This window comes from Anser anser (assembly GCF_964211835.1).
Source record: "Anser anser genome assembly, chromosome: 25".
Taxonomy (NCBI): domain Eukaryota; kingdom Metazoa; phylum Chordata; class Aves; order Anseriformes; family Anatidae; genus Anser; species Anser anser.
Window position 1 is genome coordinate 4,154,383 of NC_139746.1, and position 13,054 is coordinate 4,167,436.

The window sequence follows — 13,054 nt, forward strand, 5'->3', positions numbered from 1 at the left end:
CAAGTTTTCAGCCAGCTTCCAAACAACAGAATGTGGAGAACAAAGTCTGGATGGTGAGAGTAAGCCTGGGAGAACTTAGTGTTGATGATTACAGAAGGAAGATTTTGTTGGTTTTTTTCATTACTAGCCAAAGTTGGAAAAGTCTTATTTCACACACACACACAAAAAAAAAAAAAAAAAAAAAGGAGATTTTGCCAGAGCTTGAGGTTTTAGAGAAAAGAAAAGCTCATTCAGAATCACAAGAAAAAAAGATGAGAAAGCTGTGGAACATAGGAGAAATTAGGCAGAATCAGCTGAAGGTAAACAGAGGTTCATACTCTAGATTCGTACTAGAATCCCAGAGCAAGCAGTCTTACAATAATCTCCAAAAGAAGTTCAGAGAAATGGTGGTGTAGAGGGTGATAGCTTTTGTAGGAAAGATACTTTGACAAATAAAATGAGGAGAAGGCATACCAAGAGAGTGAAGGTTAATAAATTGTTCATGGACTGGTACCATAAGGAAAGATTTTGATTTTTTTTTTCCATCAGAGGACATTCTTAGGCATTGTTTTTAATTAATAAATTTCAGCTGAGTCCCTCGGACACTGGCAGGCTGTTGTTAAATTCACTTGTTAGATAAGGAAAGCTTTAAATTAAAATGGGAAAGAACTAACAGAGGGAAAAGGGAAAGAGAGTGATCTCTGGGAAAGGAAACATTGATAAGATGATATCAGAAAGCAGGTATATCCCCAGGGATGAGGGAATGGAAACAAACATATCCAAGCTGAGATAAAATTTGAAAAGTTTAATGTATTCCCTTAAGGCAACTAGAACTTAGGTAATCTTTGTCTCAGCATGCTGAAAATAATAGTATATGTACTTAAGAATATTTGAGCAAAGATTTTTTTTTGCCTGTACATTTTTAATAAATTGACAATACTTGAAATATGTTAGATGGAAAAATCATCCCACCAACTGTAATCCCAGTATTGTGATCCTAATGTGAAATTGGGGGCAGAAAACCTTGGAGACTGAGATGAAGACGTTAAAGGTAGCATGGGTGCAGAAAAGATGGCCTATGTCATGTTAGCCGAAGCTTTCTTTGATAAAATTATTTCTCTATAAGGGAACTGCAGTAAATTTCACATCTGAACTCATAATTTATGTAACTGTAACAAGTAGTTTGATGGGGGTATTTAGGGACATGTTTTAGTGGGTGATATTGGTGGTAGGGGGATGGTTGGACCATGTGATCCTGGAGGTCTTTTCCAACCTTAATGATTCTGTGATTATGGGAAGCATCAAATAGGTAGGAAACTGTTTAGAAAAGCTATTGGGAGGGAATCGACCTATGGAATTTTTGAATAATTGATTTCTTAGCTAAATTAGCTGAAGGTTCAAATGCATAACATATAATGATAACCCAAATTTAGAAAGTATGGACAAGTGCAGGACTGGAATACAATGGCTCTTCCTATTTGAAGTAACAGGGAACCTTTATGAACATGCATAGGACTCTGTTTCTACACCCCAGCTGCCTCTGGAGAGCAGTGAAGGGGAGACAGACCTGGGGGTCCTGGTTGCCAGCAGGATGACCATGAGCCAGCACTGTGCCCTTGTGGCCAAGAAGGGCAGTGGCATCCTTGGGTATATCAGAAGGGCTGTGGTTAGTAGGTCGAGAGAGGTTCTCCTTCCCCTCTACTCAGCCCTGGTGAGACCACATCTGGAATACTGTGTCCAGTTCTGGGTCCCTCAGTTCCAGAAGGACAGGAAACTGCTCGAGAGAGCCCAGCGCAGAGCCATGAGGATGATGAAGGGAGTGGAGCATCTCCCTTACGGGGAGAGGCTGAGGGAGCTGGGTCTCTTTAGCTTGGAGGAGACTGAGGGGTGACCTTATTAAGGAGGTTACGCTTAAATATGAGACAAAACTTTTTTATGGTGAGGGTGACAGAGCACTGGAACAGGCTGCCCAGAGGGTTGTGGAGTCTCCTTCTCTGGAGACATTCAAAACCCACCTGGATGTGTTCCTGTGTGACCTGATCCAGGTGTTCCTGCTCCGGCAGTGGGATCAGACCAGATGATCTTTCAAGGTCCCTTCCAATCCCTAACATTCTGTGATTCTGTGGTTCTCAGGAAAATAGGGAGAGCCTCTCCATTTTGCTCTCCAAAATATCAAGATTTAAGAGGCTTTTTTTGTTTTTAATTATTTCAGTCATAGCCCCATGCAAAAAAAAATAAAGCAGCTTGAATCCAGAAGCAATATAACTGCATCCGTATGGTGGTGTGCTTCCACATTAAGTAGTAATTTCCCCTGTGGCACTAATGTGCTGCTGGGGGTTAATTAAGTCCTAGGAAAACTGGCTATACCAGGAAGTCTACTACAGGAATACCTGTGCTGCTTCTGGCAGCAATGTCGTTAGCATGATGCTGCACTTAAGCTAATAAGACTTGACAGACCTAAACAGCTTGGCCCAGAGGCACTTGGTGGATGTTTGTACCTGTGGCATTATCCACCCACAAACTCAGCTAATCCATCTCTAGACAATAGACCATCTGCGGTATCATCAAGAACTGGAAGGCCTTCCTAGCCAGAGTAAGAGAAGTCAGGTGGCATTTAATAGTAGAAAGTGCAGAGTTGTGTATCTGGGGACTAATAACAGAAATTTATATTAAAAATGAGGGTGTTAAAGCTAGACACTCCTCTCAGAAACCTTGTTCACAGTCTAGTCATAAACAGGGGAATGTGCAAGGAAAGGTTTTCTGTCTCTTCAACTATGGCTAGTTATATTAGGAGAGAATTAGAAGCCATGGACTTGTTTAGCCTACAAATAAAGGATTAGATAAAAGTACTGTTCTATAAACAGTAAGAAGAACTTGCTCATGGTAAAATCCTGTGCTAATTCAAAAACAAAAGGCATTCAAATTGTTGATTGTAGTTGGTTTGTTAGTAGTTAGTGCAGTACCACACTAAAACTACATTGCTGCTAGAACCAGCACGGGCATTCCTGTAGTAAACAACCTTCCAAGATTGGAAGTATTTGCTGCAAAAATGTTGAGACGCCTCTAATATGTCTTGGTACCCTTCAGTAGAAAGGTATTATTGTTGCCTCTTATAGCAAAAAGCTGAAAGTGACTCAGCACAGTCTTGAATGTTCCTAAGATTAACTGCTTCCTGAGGTAGAAAGGAGGAGGAAACAAGTTCGTGAGTTGTATTTTGGAATCTGGAAAGAAGTTGGAAGTTCTGTGCTATTCTGGGCCAGCATTCGTACAGCAGAGACCTAAATCACTGCTGCATCTACGTTCCCAGTATGTGCTGCGTAAACATTAAGGCAGGGGCAGAAGGGTTTAGGGGAGGGAATATTGATTAGATCAAAAAGCAAACTAAAAACTCCAGCGTAATCTCTTTTTTATTATTATGGATCTTTATATTATCTTCCTCTTAACAGTGTAAGAAGTGAGCAGTGGCTAATGCAATAACGTCTAGCTTAACACTGCAGTTAAAAACTGGACAGCAGATACCTACACCTAGTTTTCTTCAGAGTGGATAGGTAATTACCCTGTTCTTTATGAAGATTTTTAAGTCTTTTCTCTCTCTTTTTCCCTCACCCTTATCTCCTGCATTCACATATGCAAATTTATATGAGTATTCATGTAGCCATATTCTAATGTTTAGCTTGGGAATAGATTCTGTAAGGGAAGCAGCAGAATGACTCTTTGAAGATGTAAGCAACAGTTAACGCTTTCTGGGTAAACCTGCTTAGCCATTTCAACTGTGAGACGAGGAGTAACTTTTCTAGCCAGATTCCGTGCTGCTTCTCAAACAGCTCAGCTTTGAAAGTGAAACTATATAAATATGTCCCTACGGGAATTAAGTGTAGTGGTGTTACTGATCCACGGCTCAGATTTCATGGAGCCCTGTAGTGCTATTCTCTGCTGCGGTGCTTAGATACTGCAGTTGCATTCCTCCTGCAAAGCAGAGCAATTTCTGCTTTCCTAGCAGCAGTTCAAGTGCAGCCTGATAGGAGAAACCTTTGTCACTCTAAGGATTCAGATAGAAATGTCAAGTTAAAAAGAAAAAATCAAGAAAGGTAAGATTTAACAATGTAAATGCAACTGGCAGGACTGCTGGACTGTGCTAAATCCAGTTGCTTCAAGACCTTGTGTTGACTTCAAGGAGCCTTATTCAAGTATATATTGAGTGCCTGATCTTGTCATGGTATAGGCTCAGCCTTGTCCTAAGCCTTGCCCTCCCTGTCCCCATGGCATAACTGTGATAATGCTCTGTTCTTGATTTCGTCTTCACATGCACATTCTACTACAAACTTAATGCTGTTTTTTCAGCATTTACTCAAGCTCACTGTGAAATCCTAATGCTGATCTGTTCAGTGTCACGTATGGGGGAGTGTTTTGCGGTGTTGTTTTTTCCTTTGTTCTTGCTGAACTTTTCTTTGTGAAAGAAGCTTTTTGTTACTCTTGTATTCAGAGCTGGAGGGCTTCTTCCTGTATATTATTACAAAGCTACAGCTAATAACACAGGATGTGCTGTGAGGTGTAAAAAACTTTTGAAAAAGAAGTAGGCCAGTTGATGCTCTTCTGGGGGTGCTCAATGGGCATTTTAGAAGCACCATTGTCTTCAGCTTCCCAGCTGCCTCAGCTTGAAAACTTGGCCTGTCTAAATTGCAAAAATATAAATATGTTGCTTCACACTCTACCTTCTTCTATATTTTTGTGATGTACAATGATAGCTGCTGAGATAAAGAAAACTTTGAAGAAGGTGACCTGACTGTAGTTTGCACATGAGAGTAGATTAGATAATGGATGTTTACTTCTTTAGTATTTTGAATCTAAGAATATTCCCCCTAAGCAAATTGCAAGACTTACTTTAAATATTCCCCACTTGGCAGAGTTAAGTTGCTGTCCTCCACCAAGCCTGTGTTTGCTACCATGGAGTTCCGGAGGGAGAATTCTTGGTTGTGTAATATACCGTGCAGCTATCGTTACACATCACAAAAATATAGAAAAGGGTACAGTATGAAGTAACATATTTAACTTCTTGCTATTTAGGCAGGTCAAGTTCTCAAGTTGAGGCAGCTGGAATCTGAAGATTGGAATAAAGCTGTGTTTCTAAAATGCCCATTTGAGCACCCTCAGAAAAGCAAAGCTAGTTATTGTGGCATCTTTCCCTAACATGCCTATTGTCTGCCCTTTGGAATAAACCTGTGGTACTGAAGAAACGTTTTCTGAAGAGCTGAGGAAGGAGGGAAATGTAATTTCTCTCTAGGGTTCTCTTGGGTGTTCCTGATGTCCTTAGTTACATTAATCTAACTGCAAGCTGAAGCTGTTTCCAGGCTAAGTCACTAAATGATCACAAATCTACACTCCATTTCAAGGATGCAACTCAACCTTTCTGCTCCATCCCAGGACAGAGCAGAGGAATCGTGTGCCTTGTCCCCAAGCAGGCATGCAGCAGCTGCAGCTACAAGACTCAGGCTTTTTTGGCCACCAACCAGATAACTTCAAGAAATGCAGATCTTGAGATATCTGCAATCAGCCCGCTATGTCCATATGCTAGAAACTCCATGCAGGTTACGACAAGGTTATGAAACTGGTAGATCTGCTTTTTGCTGTGCAGTGTCTGTGGTCAGTTGTATCACCACAAGTCCCAGCTGGATGTGTTTAATACTAACTGCTAGCTCATGTTTTTCAGACGTTGCCCAGCTTTTCTGAGAACACAGTCCTGCATGGGCAGCCAGAGGTCATACAGCATCTTGGTAGCTGTTTGAGAAACCCAGGAGGGCGTTTTCCAGGAACTATTGTCATGGACAACTTAAAATACGAGGCCTCTGTGCTCTTGCTGACTACACTCCCTAGCTTTAGTATTCTTCATATCTGTGTGGTATGTAGGTCATTAACTAGCCCTGTGACTCCAGCCTGCTCCAAGAGAAGAAACCAATACCTTCTTTTCTAGACTTCAGGCACAACAGCACCGCTATAGTGTTCTGCTTTTGGTGGCCACGCATCATGTTATTCAAAAGCTCATTTCATGAAACATGCTTTTTTAAGGTAACAGGATGTTTCATTTGCTGCTGGCACATGTAAATTTACTGACCTATAGATAATATAATAGGAAATTGTCACTTCTCTTCATAGCAATACTTGGAGCGTTTGTTCTGCCTTTGCCTCCGTTATGCTGCTGATCAGTGACAACTGAAAGGATGAAAACCATAACAAGGATGGTTGGAAAACATAAATAGTACAAGCCCATCACAAGAAATTGTTATGTTCTACTTCTGGAATCAAAGAAATCCCAGCTTCTTTCCTGAATGGATGTGTCTTAACCCACTTGCTAAATATTCTGAACTTTCCTTTGTTTTGTTAACCTTAGAATCACAGAATCATAGAATGGTTTGGGTTGGAAGAGACCTTTAAGATCACGTAGTTCTACCCCCTGCCATGGGCAGAGATACTTTCTACTAGGTTAGGTTGCCCAAAGTGGCCTTGAACACTTCCAGGGATGGGAAGCCTTATAAGGCTTATTTTTCCTCTGCCACCTCTTGTAATTCTTGTGTCTTAACAGAAACATTTTGCTTGTCAAAATGGCTTTTGAGGTCGGGAAGGTCATTTCAAATTTAACTCAGTTTCATATCAGAGAGTCCCGTTAATGAAAATCATGTCCAATATATTACTTCTTCTGGCTACAACTGAGATTTTTACCTGCTAAGAACATTTACCAACACTGTTGAGGATGGTGTCTTTCATGCCTTGTATAGCTCTTTGTAATTCTGGCACCTTGCTTAGGTTATCTGACTTTCCTAGCTGCTGTCAAGTACCTATCCGAAGTGTACAAACTGTTTTGGAACGTTATCACCACACTTCATAGTGACAACATGCTGAATTCATTGCCAGCTAAGTCAATACTTGTACAGTTTGCTTCTACATGCACACTTTCTTGTCTATAACTATAGAATTTTGTGCAGAAACCTGTATTCATGCAGTCTAGAGGAGACTTAGGGACATCCTGAAAACTTGGTTCACTGAGGCTCTGAGGTTCAGTGTATTTGCCAGCTTGTCCCAGCTTATATCTTTGTCACCCAAATGGAACTATACTAGTTAATAGCATGTTTACTGGGTAGTTTGAACAGATTTCTCTAGCATGAAAATATGTGTACTTCAGCTAGCTTCTCTTTTTAATGTGCAATGAATCCTGTCATGACTCTTCTATGGTCGTGGCTTCAGCTGCCTTTGCTGAATCACCAAAGGCAAGACAGAAAGGGAATTAGCTCTGAAGCATCCTATGGCAAGGGGACAGATAGTGGATAGCAGGTTGTTCCCACCTTAAAACAACCTTCTTGTGGGAAATTAGGTTATACTCTATGCTCCAGAGAGTCAGAGAGATTCAAGAGATTTGGCAGGCAACTTAAAATCTGTTACATCTTGACTGTCAGGTTCTTAAAACAGATTTTGAAGAGTCTATAGAAGATGTTTATCTTCATTTTATGTACCAATGATCTTTGTGCAGACATCACACTGGAAGGAGGGCTAGCAGACAGAGTGGAGAACTGCCTGGAAGTGGGAACAAGCCAGCAGATTCCAGAGTCCTGGAAGCTGCATGAGAAAGAAAATGCTGTGATTATTGCCAAACTGAGATCTGGTGAAAGACCTCTGTGTTCTTTTCAGTGCTAGTCAAGTTGGGTGCTGCAGCAAGAATGGATATCGTTCTTGTGGTCATACTGCTTCTGCTCTCAGATACACTTCTACAGTATAGCAGGCTCCAGATTTTTCAGAGTCATTTTGGTGTTGTTCATTTAGGTATCGGATGCTGAAATCAGGGAATGCAGGGAGGAAAAAGAGAACGCATTTTTAGTATGTACTTTTTCCTTTTTCTTTGTTGAAAAGGGGAAAGTGTTTTCCTGCTTTGTTTATCTTAAATGCTCTGAAAATTGCATTCACTTTGTGTCAAATACACATATATTTGCAATCAATTTTGTCATCATACTGAATTGGCTGTGAATGCTTCAGGGGAAATGAGAGTCAAATTTGAAGAAACAGGGTCCTGTTTTTCCCTGTTATAATCCAATCAGAAGACACATTGAGATGAATAAGAAAAACCAAATCAAGAAGAGAGGTTGTACTTCAGATGATATCCCTCAGACTCTACAAAATTCTGGAATAAGCCATATCTTCAGTTTAGCTAACAAAGGAACTACTCCTGAACTAAAGGTATCTTCAAAATAAAATATATGATTTATTTTCAATCTGTTAAGCAATTGTCCTTGCAGAAAATGGGCCAGGGTTTGGGCCTCTCCTGCATGAGATGTTTTATGATATTCGGGTTTAAATTACATGTTTTTTTTTCCATTGGTTTCGTAAGATGGCATTTCCTGTGTGCTATTGAAATAATCTCAATGGGCATCTAATTCCCTTACATAGTTTGTACCTACACAGAGTCTGTTTGATTTGCATTCAGAACTTGTGTTTGGGATATTTGTTGTTACCAGTCAGAATGAGAAGCCTGTAGTGGAGAGCAGCGCAGCTCCTGTTTGTGTGTGAGCTAGAATTACCAAGCAGCAGTATTCTTATGCTGAATGGTTTGATAACCCATTTCACTCTTTTATGCTCCTAAACTCTCTGATCATATATGTAAATCACACCTTCAGTCACGGTCTTTAAGATTCATTGAGATTTACCACTTAGCACAAAAAATTCTTACCTGCAAGTACTTTCTTTAATCATGTCAAGCAAAATATAGATCTATTTTTTTTTAAAGGACAAGCCTCAGGATAGTATTAATTACCGCGCACACATACACATACACGCACAGTGGAATTGTAATATGTAAATAGAAACAAACAAATACAAAAGATCAAAGACTAAAAAGTAGGGATATGTACGTATAAAGGAGAACTGGTAGCTAGCCTTGGAACAGACTTGCCAGATCTTCATGATACCAAGCTGTCCTTCCTATAGAAAGGGATCTATGAACCTGAGAAGTTACAGTACTCAGATTAAAACTTTCCGATACATCTTGTTGAGCATGACACTAGTGTGCTCTGTTGAATTTCGAGGCACTTTTCTCCATGTTAGCCTTTTTTGATTCCGTGCCAGGAATCAGCAGTCGCTGAGCACCTGATAAAAATCTGCGAGTAGGTTATCAGGTCCTTGGGCATTGATGCATTCCACACCTCTTCTACTTTCATAGCCAGATGCAACCTCAGCTAGGGTGTAATCCTTCCTCTGCTTCGCTGGCTTGTGCTGACAGGTTTGCTATGTGCTAGACTATCCTCAGTGTATTCTGGTCTCTCTTCCTTCCAGGATGGCACGCTCTCTGAATGAATGGCTATGGCAGCACGAGTTCTGGCTCCCCCCAGGAATTACCTGGGAGGACATGAAGGAGTCTGAAGACATCCATTATCCTCAGCCTCGTGATCTCCTGCTCAGTATTCCGTTTGCTTTAATCTTGGTTGTCATTCGATACGTCTTTGAAAGGTAAGTTATTTAGTGCTCTTTGGGGTGTTTTAGGGATAATACTGTCAGTTTGGGTCCAAAAGCTGGCTTTATTGTCTGTACCCAATGTATGATAAGGAGGTTCACAGAAACTCCAAGTCATAAAGTGTGCTGACATAAATGTTTCAGCTCTTTCTATACAGCTCTGTTTACATACTAAAGAAGCGTGTTGAATATAGGACACAAATCCTACCCTTAAGGTCTAATTATAAGCAGTGTGACTTCCCACACTTAAAACAAGCAAGCCCTAGAATTAGGTTTATGCTTGTGCTCTAGAAGGCAGATATGCAGTTTCTATTGCACATTACTTGCTATTTCTGGGCCAGGTGCAGTGGAAATAATGCTTAGACTACCCAAATACAGTTAAATCTCCTTTATTTCAGGAAATGGGTATCTAGGATATCCCACCTGACAGAGGAGCCTGAATAAGATGCAGTAAGATAAGCTGAGACATCTGACCTCAGAATCAGTACTGGCATAGCCACATGAATATATGCATTTCACTGACCACTGTTCTGGATTCAGGAAGTGTAATTTCCTTGGGAAGCACCGTGTAAAGATATTTGTAGCTGCTTCCTCTGGGTTGAGGCCTGCCACAGCCACTTCCAGCGCTGGGCTGCCAGAGTCTCTCTTCCTTTTCTCCTTCTACTACCAGACCTGCTTCGGTGGCTGCTTTTTGCAGATTCTGGGGTATGATCTTCCAGGATCAGCACAAGAGTAACTCTGCCTCTAGGATTTTTCTGGCCAGAGCCATTTGACTATTTTACACATTACTATTCAGCACAGAAAAATTGGGAATTATGGCGAAAGCACAGCTAGAAATCCCACAAGTTTTGCTGGCTCTGACTTTCATTAAGGTCTTGAACTGCTGCTGTTGCTATAAGCAGTTTGGCTGTAGTTAGTATTGCGTGCAACTCAATATAATTTGCTTGTGGATTAACTGAGCATTACTTTAGTCTCAGCCATTGTCAGGGCTGCAGAGTAAGACCCGTTTCATGATTCTGAAAATTATTTAAAATGGTCTTCACTGGATTGAAAAATTGCTATTACAAGTTGTCTGAAGAGGTGTTCTTTCGAAATAGCGTAGTCAAAATCCATAGTGGTTTTAAGCTCAGAAAGAGCTTGAACAAAAAGTTTTTAAATGAAAATTTTCAAAAATGAAAATTAAAAAAATGTTTTTGTCATCCTTTTCAAAAAAAGAGTCTGCACAAGAAAATGGTTATAGGCATTTCTGAGGGCTCGAAACACGTTTCTTCTCCAGATTCTCTGTGATACGAGGACAAATTGAAAAAGTTTTTAGAAATAGATTCTGAGCTCTGCTGTGAGAATGCTTTTATGTAAAAACACTGGCATTAAATTGGGTTTTTATTAAAAACAAATGCATGAATGATTACTTAAAGAATCTTCTTTTGATGATACAAACTTGGAATCCAAGTCTTTTCTTTGTAAATAATATGTTTAGCGTGCATTCCATTAATTCCATGGTTTTTATCCTGCCTTTTCCTGAGGACATAGGTGTCTCAGTTACCTCCACTGATGTGGGAACCAAGGTGCTGTAGGTAACCATTAAAACAGAAGTGAATCACATTTCTTTCTTGCTGACCTGCAGGACATGGCTGTATACAGTACCTCTTTAGGCAGGTATTGTCCTTAGGTCACTTGGACACACTTGCAGTGTTAAGCTAGAGATTAAGCCCCAATGTTCTGCATTGGCTAGAATTGTGAGCTCTTCAGTACAAGGAAGACATGGACATGAAGAAGAAGGAGCCAAACTCCTCTCAGTGATGCCCAATGACAGGACAAGAGGCAGTGTGCACAAACTGAAATGTATGATATTCCCTCTGAACACAAGAAAACACTTTAACTGTGAGTGAGGGTGGTCAAACATTGGAACAGATTCCCTGGAGAGGGAGTGGTCTCCCTTTGTGGAGACACTGGAAACCCAGCTGGACACAGCCCTGAACAGCTTGCTCTAGCTGACCCTGCCTGAGCGGCAGAGTTGGACTGGATGATCTCCAGAGGCCACCTCCAGCTGCAATGATTCAGTGCTTTTGCAACTTTGTCCCTTTATTCCTCTCCCCCCTGCCATACTGGTCCTAGTCAGCCTAAATATCTTTTCCATCTCCTTTAAGATGCTCCTGACCAGATCAAAAGATTCTTATATTTCCTTTCCAAGCTCTACCTAAGTTGGGAGAGTTTCCACAGGCGTAGGCCTACTCATGCATTTTAAAACTGTTTTGATTCACAGACTTCATTAAATAAAAGCTTCTTGTCACACCCTTAGGAAAGATAATATCTCAAGCCCATTTTACAGGTCCAGGAACCCTGTAATCATACCACTATCTTACCTATGCAAATTACAAGCTAGTGTTCTGAGCTATATTCTTGTTTGTCCTAACTCTCCGCAGTCATTTATTTCAGCATGAAGTTTTCTCATTCTTAGTAATTACCATTTCACATTCAGTTCATCCTGGAGAAGAAGGGTTCCCTTAGAGAATGGGAGGTATGAATCAAGTCCTCTGTTTCTCCGTTACCTTCTGTGTACAGTAGGGCTAGGACCGTTTAAACTCATTTGCACAGAGTTTTGAGAATTGCAGATTGAAAGGACGTGTGTTATTTCTCATTCTCCATGTAGATGGCCATGACTTTGTAACTTTATACACCTGTGGGTCAATATGAGTGTGATTTTGGAGAACGTAAGTAGGCTAACACGTTTAGTTTCAATGGCCTTAGCTTGGCCTCTGGCAATTGATTCTACCCTCATCTATTACTTGCAACTGTGCATCAGGTGCAGAGCATTTTTTTCTCTAGATGTGCACTTTCTTCCTTGTGGTGCCTGCTCCAGGATTTCAGAAATGCTGTAAACTGTTATCATTTATCTGTGTCAGAATTCCAAGAAAATACAAAGACAAGAAGTTCAGAGAAGGTTCTGCAAACCCTGATTCACCAACTGCATTAGACACCATGCTTGGCAGTTTTTAATGGTGCCATCTTCTTATTTTGGAGATTAAACCTGGGAAAGACCCTGCTACACTGAGCATGTTTTTTCCTCTCCTTGGCACCTGCTGGCTGAACTTGGAAAAACTGAGACAGCAGCGTCCGACAACCAGTTGCTCTGTGCATTAGGTGGTGGCTGTGGGAAGAGGCTATGCAGTAGTTGGGTGGGGCCTGGGAGAGCTAAGGAGATTGTGGGTGCAGCCCTAGGGGAAAAGAAACAACTCACTTCTGTGAAGCAACTCCTCTGTGAGCTAGTTTGCTCTGGGTAAGTTGGAAAAATAGGGGGCATTTGGTGCTGATGAGAGCAGAGTGCACACTCCTAGTCTTTGCCACAATATTGAAGCAGATGCTGGGGGAGGTCGGTAGTTCTGTCCTGACAAAAGAGAGGACCTGGAAGTTGAGAACCCCTTCCTCTGATAGTTCCAGATTGTGCTTATGAGTATGAGGAATGTCCTGCACCTCTATCTGGTGCCTGAGTTTAAACACTTGCATACCCATACTTGTGCTTGGGATTGTCCCGACCCAGATGCAGGACCTTGCATTTGGCCTTGTTGAACCTCATGAGGCTCTCAGA

General features: G+C 41.1%; 1 protein-coding gene across 4 annotated transcripts in view; it reads left to right on the top strand.

The window, feature by feature from the left end:
• Window positions 1-13,054, top strand: part of CERS4 (ceramide synthase 4) — a 54,491-nt gene that overhangs the window by 12,394 nt on the left and 29,043 nt on the right. For all 4 annotated transcript variants that reach the window (XM_083811451.1, XM_083811452.1, XM_083811453.1 and 1 more), the window contains one exon: window positions 9,292-9,465. In XM_083811451.1, coding sequence (XP_083667577.1) covers window positions 9,292-9,465 — 174 coding nt within the window. The remainder of the gene's footprint in view (window positions 1-9,291; window positions 9,466-13,054) is intronic.